This window comes from Aythya ferina (genome assembly GCF_964211825.1).
Source record: "Aythya ferina genome assembly, chromosome: 4".
In the NCBI taxonomy this organism is placed as follows: domain Eukaryota; kingdom Metazoa; phylum Chordata; class Aves; order Anseriformes; family Anatidae; genus Aythya; species Aythya ferina.
Genome location: NC_140300.1, coordinates 57433533 through 57456750, shown reverse-complemented (window position 1 = coordinate 57456750; position 23218 = coordinate 57433533). Strand labels below are relative to the sequence as shown.

Below are 23218 nucleotides of genomic sequence, written 5' to 3'. Positions count from 1 at the left end.
TTGATTTACAATTTAGTAGGGGACTTTCCAGCTTAGTTTTGGACGAAAAAGGAAGCTCTGAAGTCTACATGCACATTTCATGTAGCATATAATTTTGTTAAAAATATAGAATTTTGTGTAAAAATCAGGAACTTGCTTTTACTATTCCTGAAAAATTGTTAAAGTCTGGTTTAGTTCATTACAGGAATGTTTTATTCTGATATGAGAATCAGGGATCTAAGTCTGCTTGCTGTTCCTTAGAGCAGATATCGATAGTGTTATGTAGGTGTTCACCTGAAACCATAGGGCTTTTGGTACCAAGCACACTTCTGCTTCAAATGAGACAGTTTCTCTCCTTTTCCCTCTCATATTTAATTAACCTATATTTCTTCTGTTCTAAGATCTTCTCTGGTCCTGTCTTGCTCTCACACATGAAGCTGCTTCCTGATCCTGCAGATCAGTCACCCTGTCCTTGTGTTTCCTAAGTTCTTTCCACCACACTGTAGTGAACTAGTCTTACATGGATGTTTTTTCTATAAAAATAATTAATTAACTGAGACTTCTTAAGAATAAGCTGAATCTTCCAAAGGAACTTAGAACACTTCAGAGGCCATGCTGTAGTTACCAACTAAGTGCATATTTGTTTTGGGGAGCAATGCAGAAATTTGAGATACCTTAACAAGTCCAAAAGACATAGTTGGAGGAGAACTTACTAGAAATTAGTCTGCGTAATAGACAAAATATTTAAGAAATATTTTCAATTAAAAACAGTGCTTAAATTATATTAATTAAGGGCCCAGGGTTGTCTATGAATGGTAATTTTTAAATTCGTGTAACTTTAAAGTTACTGTATAAAACCACGTTTTTGTTTGGCATTTAATTTTTGACTGAGTAACAAAATTGACTTACAAGAGCTTGTAGCAGACATGCTGACACAACCCAAACTTTAGTTGAGGAACTTGGCACTAAATTCCAGCTAAAGAGAGGAAGTCTCATGAGAGTGGTGGAATTTCTTTCTTTGTGCAAGTATACCTCTGCATTCATGGGGAGCGAACAGTAACATTTTGTGCAAGTTTCTGCTTTGGACAGTGTGTCTTTGTTCACTTTCCAAAGGTGGTGTCAAATACATTTAAAAAAAAAAAATGCAAATACAAAAGTTTATTTAATGATATGTTCCCAAGGAAACCTTTAAATCTGTAATGGCCTAGCACTGTTATTTGTAGTTCTTTGTGTATGAAGAATAAAAGCTCGCTTGGAACAATGTAGGTTACATAAATAAATGTGCTCTCTCCTTATTGTTTTTGTAAGCTTAAATAGAGGGATGGGAGGTAAATGTATATATAAGCTTTTTATGGTGTACTTATTTGATCAAAGAATGTCTCAGAAAATGTTTCCTTCTTGCCAGTATAGAAGTTTTCCTAACAATGCACAATTTTACTGAGCTGTTACTTTAAGAAACAGTAGATCTCGATAGCTTGTCTGTCTTGTTGATAAAGATCTTAAATTAATATACTGTTCATTCATAATGTGTAAATGTCAGTTCCACTGAGTGGTCTACATTCAGTTCATTTATTAATGACGGTAGGGTTTTAGGGTGTCTGATTTGCACAAATTCTGATCCACGAGCAGAATTTCAAAGTGATATATGTTCAAACTGCATGGATTTAATATGCTGGAGAAGAAGAAGGTGCTTTGAAAATTGGAGAGCAAGATTTGATGATAGAGGAAACCAATCTGAATGAAAGGGCCATCATGCAAATGCCTCATCCTTGTGTTGTCTCTGATTGGAGATACATTGCTATGGATGCACTTGAGAGCATGCATATGCTGGTGTGAAAACCAGGAGTTGTTTCTCCACTGGGCTTACGCAGTCTTGTACTATTCTGAGATGGCAATATATAACTCTCGTAAAGGTTCATCATGATGTGATTCTGTGTCTAATTCATTGTTATAAAAGGGTGTGATTTTGGTGGCATCCTGGCACATTGGTTGTTTCCTATCTGGGGGGGAGGGGGGAGTTGAGGGGGGAACTAATAATAATGTGGCATTCCTCTTTGTTTACTTAGGCTGTGCACTGACCTTTTTATAGACCTAAGTGAACTAGGAAGCAGCAGGATTCTGGATTATCACAGTAGTGATAGCCTTTGCCTTATCATTATTGACCTGTGGGTTGGGGAAGATGGTAAAATTAATCTCTTCTTAAATGTAGCAACTTCTTAATTAAATGTAGCAATAAGCATCTTGTATCAGGGTTACTAATTTTAACTTTACTAATTTTAACTTTAACAAGCTTAACCTTTCTAAAAAATGGCCTTTTGAGATGAACATTTTTTAGATTCTGCAACCTCAAGTATCCATTTTCCATCTTAAAAAGAAAAGTAGTTGTCAGTGAAAAACAGATATTTTTGCATATAAACCACACAGGAGTAGGTTAATTTTCAGTTCTGCCTCAAGCGTTCAGTTTTATTTGACTAATTTGTGTTTGAGTTTGAAAAGTTGATTTGGTAATAGTGGAGTTGCATGGTACATAGGAGAGAATATCACTGTTTGGCCACCTGTGCACTTGTACTACAAAGAGAAAACCATGCTTATACACTGTCTGTTCCTAAGTAAGCACTTAACCATACGTCTAGTAAGTATGCTTTAATCTGTTTTCAGAGTGGCTCACATAAGACATTACCTGCTTATGTTTGTGTGTAAGGCTGCATTTGTCTCTGTATATTAGTGGCTTAAGAATTAGTACGTTTCATTAGTGGCTTACGTCCCTAAATGTTTAATGCTGTTTAGAAGGCTACATCGTCTTTATTACTGGAGGCAACTTGAGCACTTAGGCTGCTTCGACATTTGAGATTGCTAATCACTTGTTCCACAGAAAGGTTTTTTCTTCCCCATTAAAATCATTTAGTAGAAATGCTGCTGCTTAAGAAAAAATTTAAAAAAAAAAAATCATACTGGAAAAAAATATCTAACCACCAGTAAAGAAGACTCTTAACATGCGTGTCTTACCTAATCTGTGCAAATTATAATAATCAAAAAAAAAAAAAGTGACAAAGGTAGCAGTGGTTCCGTCCCTGTGAAGCTGAAAGTGAAATCTGCAAGTTAACATACAAGAAGCCTCCTCTTTGGAAGTGCTCCATGAGGAACACATGTATAGGATTCCTGTGCTTGTATGATTCTTCTCAATAGGCCTAAAATAACAGTTCTGCTGCATCTTGCAGCACCTCTTCTCTCAGTTATGCATGACCCTAAAACTCTGTCACTGGATCTTCTGGAAAGCAGCAGATCTCTTCTCTGCAAGTTGGAGAGTTAAAAATCAAAGGACGTAGAAGATAGAACAGCAGAGAAAATAGGCTTCTTATCTTATTTGCTCCCTGGGAGAAAAGGAAGCAGAGGAGGCAAGAAAAAGAAGATAAGCCATGTTGCTCTTGTGAGGGGATTTACCTGAAGAATAGCTAATTTGGAGAGCCAGTTCCTCTCTGTAGGTAAAAGTCTTTCAGTGCAGTCAAGGTGAGTTTCTATCAGTAGGAGGACTTTTTTCAATGGTTTTTATAGCCTTCGTTATATAGAATTATCTAGCTGATCTTTCCATAGTGGTTGTGGAATATAGGTAGTACTAACTCACTGTCAGAACTCCATTGGCTCTCCAAATGGCATACAGTCCCATTTTGGTTTCTACTTCCCATTCAGGCCATGCACTGAACAAAGCTTTCCAGTATTGAAGAGGAGGCTGATGGCTGATTTTTTGGAATATTACAGCTCTGACCTTTTAACTCTTTAACAGCTGAAATGTGAGAGTAAAACTTTTTAAGGACTTTTGTTTTAAAATGAGGAAATGAAATGAGTATGTTTTAAAACAACGACAAACAAAACTTAGAGATATTATGTCTGAGAGTCTGGAACATTCTGGAACATTCTTGTGTACTCAAAGACTACTGCCTCTGTCAGAAACAGTGGTTAGACCTGGCCTTAGACTTCTGGAAGCAGCATTCAGCTAACATTGAATGTTTTTAAGAAGCTTTTTTTTTTTTTTTTTTTTTTTAATTTTCTGCAGGCAGATTCGTGGAAGCCTAACTGCAGTGTAAGACCTGAATATTTAAAGCTAGATCACTTCATACTGATATCTCTTGGAGTAGCTAACAGTAAAACATTCATACAGAGCATTTTACAGCAATCTTTGCATGAAATGAAAGATGCCTTAGTAAAATTGAGCAAGTGTACCATGTAATCTACTGTTTGAACTGGAATTCAGTTTTATCCTCTCAAGGATGATGCTTTGATTCTTCTGAAAAAAAATATAAAAATCTAAAGCTCAAAAATGTAACTAGGTAAACATGTAATTCCTAGGGAATGTATAAATGTGCTGCACATGGGAAGTACTGAATTACTTCAAACTCTAGAACTTGATGCCCTGTGAAGTTTGTGAATGCTAGTGGCAAAGGTTGCTATACACAGCTCTCCCCACCAGACTGGACTTCCCTCCTTTATGTAAATAGGATAAACATAAATCTACTGACTTGGAAATAATTGTGTGGCTTATCGGTCTGTAGCAGCTGACTGCATGGTGGTTTTCTAGCAAAACAGTTAAGTGACAGGCGGCAGGTCAGCATGATGTTGATCTGTCATCCTGTGATCTTGGAAGATTTGTCCAAATTACTTACAATGCCTAGACTTCTGTAGCAAGGTGTGCCAAATAATTGCTTGTAAAACCAAATGATTAATCAAGAAACACTTATCTATGCAGATATGTGATTATATATTTATATATATACACAATATTTTGCTTATATATATATATTTTGCTTAATATATATTGCTTATATATCAGCAATAACAAATGGCTAGAATAGCTGAAATGAAACAGGAACTGACTTCTCATCAGGCTTTGAACAAAACTGGTCAACTTGGCAGAAGTGCCAAAATACATTTTTGAACTAATTTTTGAAGTTTATACTTAGCAATAATATATGCTTGACCAAAAAGTTTATTAGAGTTGGATGACTGTTTCTAGTGGAAATCTAGGCTCCCTTGAGTAAATCTTTTACAGGCCAGCAAATACAACAGTAAGTTTGAAAGGTGTTTGAGTCAGCTGGTTGAACTGCTTCTTACAAAATGTTTATTCATTGAATAATAACTTGTCTGGCAATTATCTGGAAAACCAGAATGGCCCTGGACAAAGGTTGTTCTCATCTGTAATGCTATTGAACTGTCACAAACAGCTGCTACTATGCATCTGTAGAATACTCTTGAGTAGATAATGTAATAAATTTCTACCTGTCTGGTCAGTTATTTTAAATCTTACTCACCTGTTTTGTATAAACTCAAAATACTATCTATAAGTTTTTGCATAAATTCCGCATGTAGAGTGAGGGAGTTTAAAAACTGATCAGAGGGTTCTACATTTTGCTTTTCTTTTGAGGTTTCTGGATTTATTTTTTGTTTGTTTGTTTTTGTGGTCAAATATGTCTTCCTTGATCAAATGCTTCTTGACAAGCAGAAATGAGGCAAGCTTTAAAATGATTATTTCTTTCTGCAGAGATCATCTTTTCCATCTTTATATGACCATGGTAATATTGGAATGAACCATTTAGTAAACTTAGAAGCCTGGATCTTCCTTAAGTAATACTTCTGATTCTGGCACAGTAGACACTGAAAGATGTTGAAAGTTTTCCTTGTGCTTGTTGAGCTCTTAAACTGTTTTTAATTTCCTCCCCTTTTCAGTTTCATACTTGCTCTTATACTTCCATTCAAATTGAATAAAGCCTCTATATCCAAGTGAGTTATGCACGGTAACAATAGACTGTGTTCTACAATGAACAGAAGAGGAAATCTCAACAGAATGAAAACACAGCACCCTACATTAAGTGCACGCACCTATCTATACATTGCTTTTTGACAGCCTTTCTGTGTGTAAATCTTCTCTTTTTCTTTTCCTTTTGTAACTACAGTATCTCAAGCAGACATGTTTAATATATAGTTCTGTTTGTTGCTCTCACTACGTAATTTCACGATTGAGAATACTTTTCATGTTCCATGGAGTGTTACACACTAATTGTTAACACTGGTGAATTCCTTTCTAATTCCTTTCTGAAAACTCACAGCAGTAGCTGCCTTAAGTGAGGGGAAAAAAATGATTGCATGGATTAACGTTTCATTAAATTCTGTAATGAGCAACTATGATTGTATCTCCTACATGCACTAAATCAGTGGAAATGCATTGATTCTGGCATACTTGCATACGTATCCGAGTGAAACAGAAACTTCCATATACCCATATCAGTATGACAATGATAGAAATTATTCTTGGAAGTTTGGAATATGTAATTGTCTGTTGCTGCTATAAAAGTGATGAACAAAGAAAACTGGTTTGGCACTGTTGGACAGTGCCAAGCATAATGAAGTGGTGGTGGTAGCCCTGGCACTGAGAGAGCTCCAAGTCAATACATAGATTCCTAGCGTAACCACACAGATCAGTGTCCTGCTTTGGGCAAGTGGACAAAAAAACGAGCTCAAAGTTCAGTGTAAGACAATTCAATTAGACCCTGGTAGCTGGCTTGGCCCTTCATATATAGCTGTGCTATTAACACAAATTGTGCTATTAATACAAATTGTGATATGCCAAACCTTAGTTTTTTTTCAGTCAGTTCTATGATAGCTTGTTACATTTTACTGCTGTTATTGGCTACATGTCATTGCCTTTCACACTGATCCAGATAAGAATCACCATGATTATTTTCTGTATAAATTGTTTATACTTCAGTTACAGTAGAATAGCTTAATTCAACATAGAAGCAAGGAAAGACAAAAACATGTTATTTTGAACTAGAAACTAAGGGAATTACTAGCCATACATTGCATCTTTTTAATTTTTTTAAAAATACACATATTTAATTTTGACTGTAAATAATCTGTGGGGAAGCAATCAGGTCAAAATAGCATACACATGCCTAGTTTGCTAGTTCCAGTCTAATTCAGGCAAGTCATGATCATAAATTGTTACCATAGCATAGCAGTTTGGTCTATATGAAGTCAGTTAAAGGCTTTAGTCAACCTGACACAAGCACTTCTGTGCTGGCACAACAGTGTCTCCTGAGTTGAGACCTCATGGTATTCAAGTCTGGCCATGGCCTCCTCTGTGTCTGGAACAAGCAAGGAATTTGAACTACTGTGTTTCTTGGTCCCTGCAGGCTAAGCACAAGGTATATTTATCAAGTGAAGCTGGGATGTTTTTGTTTTCACTATTCATTCCATTATGTTGCATAAATTCAGTACTTTATTTTTTCTAGGCAACGTATGAAGCTGAATTGCATTTCAAAATCTGAGCGTTCATTTACAAGACACTGGTGTGACTGAGTAAGGCTTCACACTGTATTTGCATGATTATGAGAGGTGTAGCTACAGTCAGAATACAGAGAATTAAGCTGATGGATGTCTCATATCTCGAGATCTGCAAGATTTAACGATCTTTTAAACTATGTGTCTTTTGGATTTTTGTACATAGTTTTTTTGGGTTTTATGACCATAATGAGTTGCATGAGAATTGCATCTGATTTCTGAATTAGGGCCTAGATTTAGATACGGGTATGGATTTAAGGGAAGAGGAAAAAGTCAACAAGCTAAAACAGCAACAAAAAATCAATTTCCCCATTAAAAAAATGAGTTTATCTGGACACTTCAGGCTGCTCATCAAATACGTTTTTAGAATGTTGCCTTGATTTCTGCAATAGATATAAAACTGACAGTCAAATACAAAGGTTTTTTTGCTGTTTTTCATACTTTTTAATGGACTCCAGAACTTGATAACCTTTGCTGAAAATAACTTTTGACTAGCTGGAGCCATAACAAGACAAAACTATGTGAGGGCATGTGGTGAAGGCTCAGCTGCTTGGACTGTGTTTATCATTCCATGGCTATGATAGCTAGAGAAACAGAGGAAATAAAAAATCAGTCATGGAGGTGAAATGTTAAACTAAAAATAATATTCCATAAACTGTGATATTTTTCCAACTGTTAATGAACTTCAGGAAAATTTCCAATAGTAAAATATCATTATTTAAATGCAGACTGTATTTGCTCATCAATAGTGATGGTGCCTATTCCAGAATAGTTACTTTGGTTTTTCCCCGTGCTTATGATGAGGGCCATGGGAGGTCAAACTAGGTCTCTAGCATTTTTCAGTCCAGGGTCAAGTCAGGGCCTGAACTTCTGCATTGATTGAGTTTATTTTTCTGAAAATTTTTGCTATATATGGTGGACATGGTATCTCATCTCTGAAGGAATTTGTCAGGTGCTTCAGAGATACTTGGCTGAAGAGAGTCGACTACAAACTAAACTTTCAGAGCTTTCAAATGCATCATTCTCATAGCTGCACTATTCCAGTTTTCTGTCATATCTGTGTATTATGCCACAGGTACCCTTGACAGTTTGAAAAAGCTCATTACTTCATCAACAGTATCCTCTTTCATATCCACACATACTTAATACTAGGAATTAGAGTAGTCTTTGGGAATTTGTTGTGTTTTGACTAGGCAGCACACCCAAACTTCTTGCTAACTGCTAACGCTACAACTTTAAATTAACTTTTACATTGGACCTTATTTGCTAACTTGCTAGTGTTTCTTGTATATAAAACTGTAGAGATTGGGAGTAGCTTTGCACCAATGACACGTCAAATGAAATGACACAATGAGGGAAATGGACTTTAAAACTGGTACCATTTGGGACTTCATATTGCCCTTTTCATATAGAGTATAGTGTTTGTAATAAATGCTTAGACCATTCTTCTTTGGAAGTATTAGGAAGATTTTTCTCTTATGTATAGCTGAGTAATATAGCTTGTCCCCATTCTTAATGCCAGGATTTATTTAAATACCTTCATTATACCTTTGTGCCCATTTCCCAATCTCCTCCTTTTGCTTTTATATAGTACAAGGAATATTATTGAAGTCAGCAAGATCAGCATAAAGGTTGTATAGCTAAGAGCAAAATTAGACCAGATATGTGTTGAACATTGTGGTAATAGCTAAAGATACTGTTAACAAACTATTCCTCCCATTTCTGCATGTTAGTTTATGCAGTTTCTTGATCTTAGCAGAATTCAACATAATCCAAGCAAGGAAAAAAATTTAGATTGAGGCCAGCATCTTGACTTTATGATGGAAATGTTATCAATTTAACTATGTGCATAAATTGCCTACAATAATTGCAGTTTTGTGACATTTCTTTCCCATGAATCATTATTATATTCAGGAACGCTTATAGTGAACAGGACAGATGTCTTCCCAGCTATGTTTTTGTTCCTTTTCCAAAGTGCTTGTTCATTATACATCTGTGATTGTGGTTAAAAGTAACAAAGCTGTAGAAACAATTGGAAAATCTGAGTTTCCTAACAGCAGTAGAGAGTTATCATCCATGCACATTAATGAACTTGATCTGCTTTACATCTTACCTATACATACACTATATATTCACAATATAACTTGTGAAACAAAACACTGTCCAGTTTTGCCATTTTCATATTGCAAATATTTTTATTTCAAAAGAATACCACTGATTTACTGGGGAATGTGTAAATCTAAGGAAAGAGTGATAGATAATACATCAGGCTGATCTTTTTGGTCTCATTGCTACGTTTTTAAACCAAAGTAGGCACATAGATCTAGCAGTGACCTGAAGGTAGGCTTTAGCTTTCTGGAATCCTTAATTTGAAAATAACTTGAAAAATATAACTTGAAAAAAGGTATAACTTGAAAAAGATACTTCAACCATACTGCTGGAACAGTATGAATCGTAATGTTTTTATGGGGTATTTTTCCACTGCTTCATTACAGCAGGTGAGCAGAAAATTATCTATCCAGATGACTCAGCTCTGCTTCAGAGGATCTTCAGCTGTAGAACCATCATATTACTTTGATACTGTGTAAACACCAGGTGATGATAGGAGTTGGTCACCTTTTTTATTATTTGCTTAAAGTTGTAAGCTACAATGTTACATTAGAATATCTTATAAATTTTTCAGACTATTTGGGCTGGACCTGGTATCATTTGGAATATTAAGGAACGCTGTCTTTGAGAACTGTTCAGTTCTATATCAGTGTGAAGCATCTTGTGTAGCTAGCTGGTTTTCCTTCCAAGGCTTCCTTAGCTTGGCTGCTCTTTGGAATGAAGAAGTCCTCCTGACCTAGTCAGAAAGGCTGACACTGATGGCTGACACCAACATCTCAGACGAACACTGCTTGCTGTCTGAGTAGTTGCTGGCTTCAGTTATGTCAGCACATCAGGCTAGGGATATAGTGAATGCTCTCTGCAAATGTTCACCTTGAATATGAAGTCCATGTGAAATGCAGGCCAACTATCCCTATGTTTTTGTAATCAATTTTAAGTCAGTATAACACTTAACGAAGTGAAAATGTACAAAAACAGGTGTTAGTTTTTGGTCTTGCTTGCAGGGTTGACTTTCATCTGGACCAGTAGTTGAACTCACCCCACATCAGTAGACCTGACACAAGCGAAGCAGAAGTGACAGAGAAAGCCTTTATCATAGGCTTTTCCTGTGATAAAAATGACTTTTTTGTTCGCTACTTTCACCATTAATACTACCGTAGTAGTTTCAAATCAGTAGTCTTAACCATATTTATACTACATGGAGACTTCACTGTAAAAATCCTCAGAGATGTACAATTTAACGGAGTCTGCATCATCAGGAATAAAAATTAGATTCTAGATTCTAGTTTGTGGGGTTTTTTTGTTTGTTTGTTTTGTAAACACTCTGTATCATTAACTTTTATAGCAGAAGTTCAGGGTGTTATTTCCAAATGCTAACTCTAGTCTGCTTGGGTTGTCCCCCTAGGTAGCTAATTTAACATGTGAATGAGCAGCGTTGTCAAAGGGCCAGCTGGGTTCTGATGTTTGCCTGTGGTTGTCCTCTGAAGACAGCTTTGTTGTTTTATTTCCAGAGAGGGAACAAAGCTGGGAATACTAGCTCTTCTCACCACAGGCGAGCCTTGAGTTACTTCCCTTTGTGCCACTGCATGGCCCATACAAACCTTCTTCTCCTTTTCCCTCAGAATGAGCAGATGATTTAAGTATTCAAAGGAATCACTGTTATGTGGTGTATGCTACCATGGCTGTTGTGCAGAAATTATCATGTTGGCCTGAGCCCAAGCAACCACGTGAGGTTAATGTATGCAATATGAAACTTCTTTGCACCTATACAAAATAATCTACTGGTGTGATTTACTGTCTGTTTCTTCCCATCACTTAAGACATCTTCAATCTGAGATGCTGGGGGCAGGGTACTGCATGAGGTGCCTCGTGGCTGGTTTGTGGATCTGCAGCTTAACAGCGCAACCTGCCTTGTCCTTCCATTCCCATGTTTGGATGACCTGGGGACCAGAGCATGTCATGGGGGATATGCCCCAAACTTCAATATGTAGGTGCAGACAGTAATTTGGAGGCCAGGCTCTTGACTTTTCTTGAGCAAGTGAGAGAAGCTGAGGAACTTCATAGAAGTCCTTAATGACCTTCAGGTAGTCTCAGAGTGGTTTAAAAAAAGAAAACAAACAAACAAAAGAGCCTGTCAGAGGATTTCATTTAGTTCTTCCCTGCCAGAGCAGTATCTGAATTTCTCTGCCCTTGCCTTGTTTCCTTCAAAATTTTCACTCTTCAATTTGAAAAGTAAGCATTCTTAACATCAATACTGTGCTTTATCAGTGAAAGTTGGGTTTTCATATAATTTCACGCAGTATTTTGAATGTAGCTTGTTTCAGGAACAAGTTTATAACCTGATTTCATTAGAAGTTATACTGCGCCAATTAAGCTGATGAATATAGGCACTAGGATTGGAATGAGTGTCTGGGAGGGCAGACAGGTGCATCTTCAGCACCTCTGCCAAAATGAGTCTTATTTAACTACCTTTTTTTTTTTTCTTTTAGTGGCAGATTTTTATTTTTTCCTCTGAAGGACTGTGTTTAAGGAAATACAGGAATAGTTTGTTTCACGTAGGGTGCTTTTATTCCTTTGCTCTCTTCAAGTGGGATCTGTTCGGGTGCTTATGACCTCTACTGCTTGACCTACACAAACAAAATCACCAGCACTACTCCTTTCTCTGCTTCAGCACAAGCAGCACAAGAGCAGTACACAGATAAAAGTAGTCACGCGGTACAGGATTACAGAGTCAATAAAAGCATACTGAAGTAACTAGAGAATTCCCCTGATATAAACCACATATTCCCACATTGTTAAAGTGCCCTGTTATTTCTGCAGCAACTGTAATTTGAGTGATCAAAGAGATAACTAGTGTTTAATATGAAGTGCCTTCTTTAAGCTGGTCCGGTGAACTGAGTGATCTCATGTGAAGAGGAAGGAAGAAAACCTGGTCTAGACAATAGTCATTTTACATCCCTGCACAGGAGAAATTAGTAGGCATATGGTAAGCCATGGGATATTCAGCACAGTAGGTAACTGGGATGATTGTCAGCTTTCCCAACCCCCTGAGCAGAGGTAAGTATCCATTTACTCTTCTGTCAAGGCAATTGTATTACTACCCCACATAGTAGGTTAGTTACAAGGCTGCTATTTAGTTGTAAATGCACTGGTTCTCATGCTGCTTCTGTAACAACATCGTTTTAGCTGGCTTTTGTATCAAATCGTAAAACAGGGCTATGCAAAAGCAATCTTTGGTGTGTAGTTTCTTGATAAATACCTGAGTAATGCAATAGCAGGTTTAATCATTTTTCTAAAATGAATCACCACTGTGTCTTGTACCATCTTGAGGCGAAAAAATGGGTGAAATATGAAATTCAAAATACAGATGTGCAATTGCCAGGAAAAAAAAAAAAGTGATAGCAGTATATTTGAAACCTGAATTAAATTTTACTCTGTAGCAAAAACTGGAAAATAAACAGATCCAAGTTACTGTTCTGATAATTTTACACTGGAGTTTTAAAAAGCCTACAGTCTTCCTAGAATATGATATCCAAAGTTTTTATGGATTTCTTGGAATTCTTTATACAAATCAGTTACATCAAAAATTGCTATGCTCCAACTTTGTACTATGATTTGTACATACAAGATTTGTACTATGCATACCAAATTTTCTTATTCATATTGATCACAGCAGAGTTTTCTACTACAGACTTCAATCCTGGTGAGTTTTAAAATGTGTGGTGCAACAGAATCACAGATTAATTTATGTTGGAAAAGACCTCCAAGATCATCAAGTCCAACCATTAACCTAGCATTGCCAAGTCTAAACTGTGTCCCTAAGCACTACATCTACACATCTTTTGAATACCTTCAGCGATGGTGACTCAACTATTTCCCTGGGCAGCCTGTTCCAATGCCTCACAACCCTTTCAGTGAAAATTTATTTCCTAAGATCCAACCTAAAATAAGCAGAGAATCTAGCATGTTATGCAGTAGGTAAAAGACAAGGTGAGCAATGACAGAAGAAAATACATACCTATCAAGGAAGAAAGTCAGAGACAAAAGATTCCTCCCTTAAGCTGAGTTGATAGAAGAACATAAGAATCTAAACCATTTATGTAAAGCAACACAAGCAAAAATAGGTACTTAAAACAAGTTTAATCTAACCATTCTAGGTTGTTTCACCAGGCATCTGCAGTAATTTTATTCTAATGCATGCATCTAGCAATTCTAGAAACAGCACGTTTCAGCAGGATTGCCAGTATCAGTTATTTAGCAAAAGGCAGTTAAAAAACTTCAAAATAAAAAAACCTTTAAAAAGAAAAAAAAAATGAAATATTTAAACCTTCTGTATATGGAGCTAACCTAACTTCAGATAAGGGGACAACTGGAATGTATTTTCAAGCTTTTCCTAGATATTTCAAATCTAAACGCAGCTGAATTTTTCAGGTGGTACCAGGAGAGGAACAAAAGGTTATACTACAAAGGTATGATCGGTTGGACGAAAAGGTGTCAAATGTGCACAATTTGAAAGGTATAGGATTGAGTCCACAAGGTAGAAGATCTCTCTGGTAACACCAAAGCAGAACCAGAAGTCAGAGTGCATATGATGCTTCTCTCTTGGCACGACACCACTATGGAGTGGGTGTCAGGAGAAACTGTATCTAGGCAAGCGTGAAAATCCCTTCTGTTCTGGGCCCACCAATTAGTGCCAATTAAGATGCCTGTTCCTTTTTTTGAAAGCTAGGAAATAAGCTGTAGTCAGACAAATAATTTCCAGTATTTGAAAAACTGTGAATATTTTTTTAAAGCAGAGAAATATTGGTAATGGTTTAAAATCGAAGATGGTGAACCTGTGTGAGGTGTAAAATAACCATAAAGCAATAACCATGAGATAAACCTGATGCATGACAGAGTATTTCACTTGTTGCAGTATATCTGACTTTAAGGTATCAGAGCCATCCTCAGGAAGCGTGCAAAGCAATATATTAACACTTATTAAGTTCTTTTCTATCAAAATACCTTGGAATTTCTTTCCCCATTTCCATCTCTGGCAAGCAGTGTTGGCTTCCCTAAATTCTGTCTACCCAGCTTAGTTGGACAAATTTTCCAATGTTAATGGTAACTTTCCTGCTGATAAAGGGAAAACAAACAAACAAACAAATAGAATCTCTGCAAAACTGGAGCAAAGAATATCATTTTTAAAATGTTTTGCTTTTAAGGTAAATGCAACCAACTTACTTGTGTGATTGAAGAAATCTTTAAAATAAAAAACCTCCCTCATTTTCTGATTAAACAGAACATGGAAAATTACAAGTGAATGCTGAAATATAAGCATACAAACTCCAAAATTTCTTCATTAAAAATAATAATCTGGCAAAACAACTAACAATAACAAGCTGTCTCTTCAATTGTAAATGTTTAAGTGCATAGAATGTGCTGAGGGATGATTTTATGTACGAATACTTGGATTTCATTTGAAGCGTCCCAAGGATGCTGAGGGGCTTTTGATCATCAGTTAGACTATTTTGGTAGCAGGGATGTATCTAACACAGTCTTCCTAAGTACATCATCATCTGTATAACTAACTTGCCCCTTTTAGAATCTCTTGATAGCAAATACACATTTTTTCCATGTTCACATATCTTTAAACAGAACTCTCAAGTTCTCAGAATTTTGCTTTTAAATTGAGCAATGCACTAAGAAAAGTCAGCGAGGGTTAAAAAACCTTCTTGTTAGTCTGCAGTACTATCTCAAAGGCTGAAAAAAATCATTAGGTTCAATTAGGATCAAATATTTATTAAGCACTGGTAGATGAATCAAGTGTATTCAGTGATGAAGAAATTGTTTGTGGGTAATGTGCTGTAGTAGTAACATATGAGGCTCGCATGGTTGAATAAACCTGCACAGAGATTTTGTTTTCTTGTGGAATGTTTTTCATCGAAGTAGAGATTTTGTTTAATTAGTATGTCATGTTTTTGTCCTTATATACCTGAATAAAAATTTATTTTCAGGGTTATCCTAGTAAAATGAGAGCTCAAATTGCCTAAGGATATTATATCTCTTCATAAATTAAGTATCATTTGTCACCTTTAATAAATAGAAGTATGGGAAAATTGCTAAGTGAGATGATGTTTTGCACATGGAGATCTCATGTACTGCATCTTTAGTGTCAGATGTAGTAGTCCATGGTAATGAACAAAACAAGAAGCATCCAAGAATTCAACCAAGAGAGCTAAATATACATTTAAACCTACAAATAGTGTAGGTTTTATTAATTAGAGTATATTGGCTAATTTCTGTCCTTTATCGTTAAGACATGTTTCTTCTTGCTTTACTGAAAGCAGTTTGCAGCAAGGAGGGTGTTGGTCTCTTCTCAAGTGACAAGCAATAGGACACGAGGAAATGGCCTCAAGTTGCACGAGGGAGGTTTAGATCGAATTTCAGGAAGAATTTATTTGTGAAATGGGTGGTCAAGCATTGAAATGGGCTGCCCAGGGAAGCGATGAATTCCCCGTCCCTGGAGGTATTTAAGAGATGCATGGACATGGCACTGGGGAATATAATTTAGTGATGGGACTCAGTAAGTCAGGTTGATGGTTGTACTCGGTGATCTTGGAGGTCTTTTCTAGCCTAAATTATTCTGATTCTACTAGAAATTAGTCACTACTGGGAATAAAACCTTCTTCTATGACTTGAAAATATTACCTTGAATGTTTACAACACTGTTCTCTTCTTACTGAGGACTACAGTTATCACTCAAGTTCAGAATAGTCTTATTTTCAAGCTACGATGCTGTATTGCCTCTTTAGTAGAGACAAATAGGAAAAAAAAAAAAATCAAGTGTGAAGACACAAGATGGTAGAAATAAGGTAAATGGAGAAAACGTCACAGCCAGCAGTGGTCTGGACTGACTTGTCAGCTGTAATGTTCTCTAGATATATTCTGAGGTTTTATCTTTGTTGCAAGATTTCAGAGGGAGGAACTGCAGTCTTTTTTTGCATGTGTAGAATCTTAATTCTAGAAATGTGCCTCTTGATTCATAGCAGTGAACAGTGATCATAGGACAACATGACTTCTTTTAGACAAGTTTCAAAATGCGGGCCAACCTTTGTCAAAAAAACAAGAAGCACTGCTCAAAGTAACTTGGTGTCTGTGAAAGAATTTATCCCAAAGAAATTATCTTTGCAGACTAATGAAGACAAAATTAAGCATTGCAGCCTGTGGCACCCCTTCAAAGCTCTAATTGAAAATGGAAGGTTTGGAATTGGGTCAGCTATTTGCTAGTTATATTGTAATGGTGCTTGGTATACTACTGAAGTTGTAGAAGGCGTTTACTTAGCCCTCTAAAATTGAGGAGCAGTAAAAGAAGAATAGTGTTTGAGAGTGGCCCAATGGCCATGTGTGCAGCGTGTTGATGGCCTTTCAGTTTTAATCTCTTAGTCGTCATTAAAAAGGTAACAGAGTGATTTCATCCCTGCTTCTAAAATGATGAGTTCAAAAATTAGAGCATCCGTGCATGAGATACTGAAATGCTAGCTGTTAAATTCTTCTCTGAGTAACATCTGTGTTTGTCTTTGTCAGCAGCCCACATTGATCAGTGCTTGTGGTGGCAACAGCAGGCCCATTCAGCATGTAGCAAGTGAGAAGAGACTGCAGTTTTTCGGGTTTAATAAAAGCACTGTAATGCAAGCCCTATCTTTAGATGGAACAAATGCATACACGCCCTTAGATATCTTCTCACTAGTTAAATGCTTTGTGTGGTCTGTTTGTGGCAGCAGCCTCACTGTCTGCATCCATATCTCTCAAATGCACACAATCTGGTAACTAATTTAGCACAAGGGCAGGCGTAATATTAGCATGAGGTGTTTGTAAGCAAGCCCAGACTAAAAATGCTTGACAGTGTTGGCACTGAGGGTTCTTTATGGCAATGAGGTGGTCATAGATACTCGAGAGACTCCAGTGCAGGTTTTGGTGTGGTGCTTTTCTTCCTGTTGAACACAATTCCTGAGTTCTTTCCAATTAATTATATTAACTTGCTCCTAGTGCACTAAGCTAGGGGCATTAAGACCTGCTCAGAACTAAACCAGGTCAGATAAGGTAACTGTTGGAGGAAAGAAAAAAAGAAAAAAAAAAAAAAAAAAAAAAAAAAGGTGTGGGGAAGTTTTTGTCTCTTGAAAGGAAGGTGTTTCCAAAAAGTGTTCTGTTACAGAATAGGAATGTTTTTAAGTTTTCTACAAATATTATTCTACTTGACAAATTCTACCTGAGAAGTGCTTTGTAACTTCGTAGTTCTGTTTTGAGCATCATTACTTGGGATTTTTTCTAGGAGGCAAATTAAGAAAATGCAGAAGCTGCATGACTGCTAGTCCCAGTTGTTGAGATTTGTACAAGGAAACTTTTGTATCTGGTGACAGTAGTAGAATAATACAAAATAACAGCTACTAAGAAGTTTGCCACCTCCTCCAAGACTAGACAAGTATTTAATGGAGAAGATACTATGGACTCTTCCAACACAGAAGAGAGGAAAGTAAAGTTTCTGACACTGTAGCCTTAGGATGAGGAAAATGAGACCTAAGGCTTCTGTAAAGCTGAAAGCAGACTTAACAATTTTTTCAGCAATAATGTCTTTCCCTTTAGAAATATGGGCTTAATATCATCAGTGCTCAACAGCTGCTGTTTAAAAACTACACACAGAGGACGGCAGCTGAACCACTAGAGCTCTATAACTAAATAGGAATAAGCATGTCTGATGAGCATCTGAGAATGATAGCTGGAAGGCAAAATTCATGATAGCTGAATTAGTGAATGTAAAGACACTCATGCATAATGTTTGCAAAGACCTACACTTGAGGTCATGATGAATAGATAGCTAGCACAGAAGCATACAAACTTTTGTCAAGACATGGGATGTGTTTTCAAACATGGCCTACAATTATATGCACCATTTCATATATACGACACTAATTGCTTACATCATTTCTGGCATGCTGGCCAGTTTACAGCAGCATTTATATGTGATTTGTCTTTGCATATATGCAAAATTTATCACTAATTTTCACACACAATCATCTGAAAAACAATAAGGACATGTATGTATAAGGGCTTACTCATCTATGGGCTGAGTCACTGCTGTCCCAAAATTATACATAACTATTAAAACCTGGGAAGGATATGTTTTGGTTATGAAATAAGTTATTGGATAAAATATTTAGGGTTGAAGAACCATTAAGTTTTCATTATTTTTTCCTTAGTTCTTGTGTATTCCTGATAGAGTATATCAGAGGAGTGCATTGATCTAAAGCAGATTCTTCATTAACTAGGTATCAGTGATGCTTTGTACTACTCCATGTAGCTGATGAAGCACTGCATGCTGCATTCAGGGCTGTAGCTGTGGCTTGGCATAAAAATATGACCTTGACATGTTCTGAGCTGCATAGTTAACTAGTCAATAGGAAATCACTACACAGTGTACTCCTGTATAATCACAGGGACATTATGTTCTCAAACACAGCGAAATAAAAGCTGAAGAGTAAAATGATTTTTCACTATTAGGATGTTCAAGTAAACCGCACATTTTCATTTCCTACTGAATAAAATACTATTTGTTGGGAAGTTGTGCATAAATTGAGATTATCAGCCAGTCTTCTCATGTGGTCAATGGAGTACATGCCATGATACGCTAGATATTTTAATAAGACTTGATTCTGGAAAGGTGTAATGAGGCTGACAGGTCCTTTACCTTTGTGATATTACCTTTTTGGTGGTTCACATCTGTAAAAAGAGTAACTTCTGTATTAAGAATCAGGCCCCGTACCTGTTGCAGTTCCATGCATTACTTATGATAAACAATGACAACTCTGGAGTATTGCATTAACATTTCATTTCTGTTTTTCATGTGAAATGGTTGACATTGAAAAAAATTAAAATAGCTTGAAACAGCCTTTTTTTATAGACTCGGTTTTGAGACACAAATACCGCCAATAGTTTTGAAATAGTATATGTTGAGTTTTTTAGTATGCCTCTTAAAATGATAGAGTCATATATTGTAATGGAAATATGCAATAAGTGAAGTTCTTTACACTACAGCATGTTTTATAGGTGAATTAATTTTAAATTTATAGCACTCAAAAGTTACGGTACGTAGGTCAAGAAAGTAACGACAAAGGGCTTTTAAAAATTTTCCCTCTATGTACATGCCCCCATTCAATTTGTGTTATTGCTATTGATTTGTAATCTCCCTTTCTAACTACTAGATGACTCAAAAATAAAATCCTGAGATTAAAGCTTTCTTCATTTGTTTCTTGTCTTCATCTTCAGAATTTTAGTGTGTATTTTGAACTTAGCTGGGCTGTTAGATGACATTTTGGAGTTTGTGACATAAATAGGTAGTATCTGTAGGTTTGGGTTTTTTTGATGTTGTTTTAGGTGTTGCTCATCATTGCATGCTGTGCAGAACCATGCTGTGCTTTAGGTCTGGGTTTTTTCTTAGTAGATGTTGGCTCAAGAGGTTATCATGAGTTTAATCATCCCATGGCATTTGACTGCTGTCACCTAGGTGGGAACCATCAAATGTTAGTGATGATGTGGAAGATGTCACATTCACTTGTTCTGTGCTGTAAAAGTGTTATTTATAGCCTCAGTTAGAATTTGTAATCATATCCAGAGATTTCCCTAAGCATTTGGAGAGTCTGTATCTTTTCTCCAATATTATGCTACGTCTGTCTTCTGAATTAAAATATCAAGTACATTCTAATTGACTATTCATGGTCCTGAATCCCAGTCTTTCAGATGATTCTAGTGCTGGTATGCTGTCTATAGATTTATTATGCTGCTTATATGCATGTTTCCCTCTGAAAATGTTTATATATATTTTTATATGCTTACAGTTGCAGGCTGCATGCACATAGCTCTTACCATATAGTTACCTACACTTCATTATTGCGTTGAGTTGTTAAACACATACTGGTTTCATTTATACTTTTTAAGGAAAAATGAAATGAAATCTTGCTGTTACAAATCCATGGAATCATCTGGTAGAATCTGGTAGAATTTGACTAGATATTAAACATCTGCGTTTTTAAGCTTAACAAAAAAATGTAAATAAAGAGGAAAGGAGCTCTACAATTTAGTCATGATGCATTTACATGCTTGCTGACTTCAGCATAGAAATCCAGCCTCTCCTATATTCTAAAGGGAATTCAGATGGGACAGTGAGCTTGAAACTTCTGAAATTCTTTAAGGGCCTCTGTGTAAAAAAAAAAAAAAAAAAAAAAAAAAAAGTATGTGGTATGTTGGTATGTGTGCAATGGAGGATTCAGATATCTGAACAAGCAGAAAGGTGTGCTAGTTCTAGAAAAGAAAATGCATGCCATCTCCTAGTGGACGGTACTGTACCTCTGTTAATATTAGTGAAAGTTTTGACAAATATTTGTCTGTTCATGTTGGCTACTCTGTTTTGAATTTTTTGTTTGTTTTTTAGCAAAAACCTTTCAGCGGTCTGTGTATTTGTTCTTTGGTTTCTCTCACAAGTATAACATCCGATATTCACAGTATTCATCAGTTATAGAAAGCAGCAGCAAAAAAAGTTATAAAAAAAGCTGGGGCCACTTCCCCCCACATAGTTTTAAAAGCTGGCACACAAGGAATTGTCCTATTCTTAAGTGTACAGACAGGTATTTGTTTTCCTTCTTAAAAATGAACAATCCTCTTGGTTTTTCTCTTACTGGAACAGCTAGTGAAATACTTGTATGTGAAACAGAAGTACTAAATATGCAGAATGAGCTGTGTTTGTACGTTGTTCCCACAAATACTTACATGCTGCATATGATGCCATCTTGTTCTCCCAAGGGCTTTGAGTTTTCCATCATCTATATTTTATGGCTTGTTACTTAACTCATTGCTAAATGTGTGCAGGGGGCAGGGTTCTGTTCTTACAGCCATCAGTAATGCTTCCTCATCTCAGGAAAGGGATACTGCTAACATTATTTTAATTTGAAATAGAGTTAAGTGTTTACAGTGTGGCATCTAAATGTATAATGAGCAGTTCCTATACCTAAGGCAGGAAAGAAAAAATAAGAGTCTGGATAAAACTGAGTGTATCAACAGAGTCTGGCATTTGGAATTTATCAAAGGCAGAGAACATTAAATCTTAGCAAGCGATCCGAGCTCATCATCTTTTCACTGGTGCTGTGAGCTTCTTGGTATTGCAGGTACTTTGTGTGAAATAAAGGGGAGGGTCTGAGGAAATTTTTTTTGTCAGCTCTTCTAAAGACCCAGGCATCTTCAGCTACATCTGCTGTTGTCTTTTCCTATTACCATAAATACAACCTTTAATGCACTTTATAAAGACAGAGTGAGGCCAGTAAGCCAGTAGCAAAGGGGGTTGTGTACAAGAGCCTTTAGGCAAAAATGTACTAATAAGAGTCTAAATAATATTTGGTATGATTTTTCTTTATTTCTTTGCGTAGGTTAAATGCTTCATTTCTCAAGCTGGTAGTAGTTTATCGGCAGAGGAGGCCTATAAACACATAAATAGCCCACAATATGTGTGATGTCTGCTTTTATAAGCCATTTGTTAGGCTGTGCCTTGTGCCAAATATTTAAGGGCATTAAAAGAAGTGATTAACTTTTTAAGACATAATACATTTATTGATCTGGGAGGAAAACTTTCATGCCTTTCTGGATTCAGAGGTGCATTAACCTTTTTGATTTATTTCTAATGGCTTCTATTTTGCAATGAATGCAAACAAGTTTTTAATATGAACGTAATTTAATTTTTACCATGAGGCACAATCAGTAATGCAGTATCAAATGGTGACTGCCAGCTTCCTGGACTGTTGGTCTTTTTATTGAACTTGACAGCTAATTTACAAGCTTCTTCCCTCACCTCGTGTAATGCTACAACGTTCAATATTCTGATGGCTGAATTCTCTGACTCCTGCTGAAAATGTTAAGACAGCATCACCAGGGTTCTTTAGCATAAGTGTATTGGGGGTCAAAGATATGAATTGACTTGCATTTAGTGCAAATAGAGGGGAAAAAGAAAAGGAAAAATAATCTTGTCATTCCCACTGGGATTTTCTGCAAGTATGACCAATCAGGTATGTAGGGAAATCTGTCCTTATAGGTTCCCACCTAATAGGGCTGCCCCTTTGCAGGCACATACCAGACAAGAAGGCTTTGGATGCTTTTACTATATAAAGATATGTTCACGTCAAGGAGTTTGACATTTTTGTAAACTGAAATACTGTTTATTCTTAGAAAAGAAACAACATCTTGTGGCTAGATATGGAAAAAATACTTGGAATAGACATTTTTGGAATGAATTAAAGAAAAGAAATAGCGTGTATAAAATGCTTGACAAAGCAGAAAGTATAAAAATAACCGTGAACCCGCTCTGTTGCAAAACTGCAGAGTTAAAGCTGCTTTTCCAGTTCCTACACTAGCCAAAAAATTGTTTAGAGTTCTTTTAAGGTAAACGAACTGTGCTCAGTTAACTGGAAGAAGAAAATGTCTGCTGTCTAATATGTAAAATCAGTGCTGGAAATCTGTTACACAGGAGTTTTTTGAGATCTAGCAGCTTTCTACAGCGTATGCTTGTCTTTTCTTTTTAGTTTGGGAATAATTCCATCCTTATACAGAAAAGCACGTGCTTATATCCCACAGAAGACCACAAAATTTGTAAGCATATATTAAGGACTTCAAATTAGAGCCCTGACATTTTTAAATCAGAAAGGCGAGAGGCAGTCTGCTGCAGTTCTGCACTGTGGTAACACCAGTGTTATCACTTCAGGTACATGTAGCTGCATCAGAA

The 23218-nt window shown here is 36.4% G+C and overlaps 1 protein-coding gene across 9 annotated transcripts in view; it reads left to right on the top strand.

Annotated features, from left to right (window-relative positions):
* Window positions 1–23218, top strand: part of SORBS2 (sorbin and SH3 domain containing 2) — a 155509-nt gene that overhangs the window by 23651 nt on the left and 108640 nt on the right. The window contains exon 1 of one of the 9 annotated variants that reach the window (XM_084519163.1): window positions 12261–12477. The exons of 7 other annotated variants lie outside the window; for them this stretch is intronic. In XM_084519163.1, the coding sequence (XP_084375289.1) occupies window positions 12404–12477 (74 nt within the window). In that variant the 5' untranslated portion in view covers window positions 12261–12403. Of the gene's footprint in view, window positions 1–12260; window positions 12478–23218 lie in introns of those variants that run through there. One more of the 9 variants, XM_084519172.1, reaches the window with a different exon arrangement.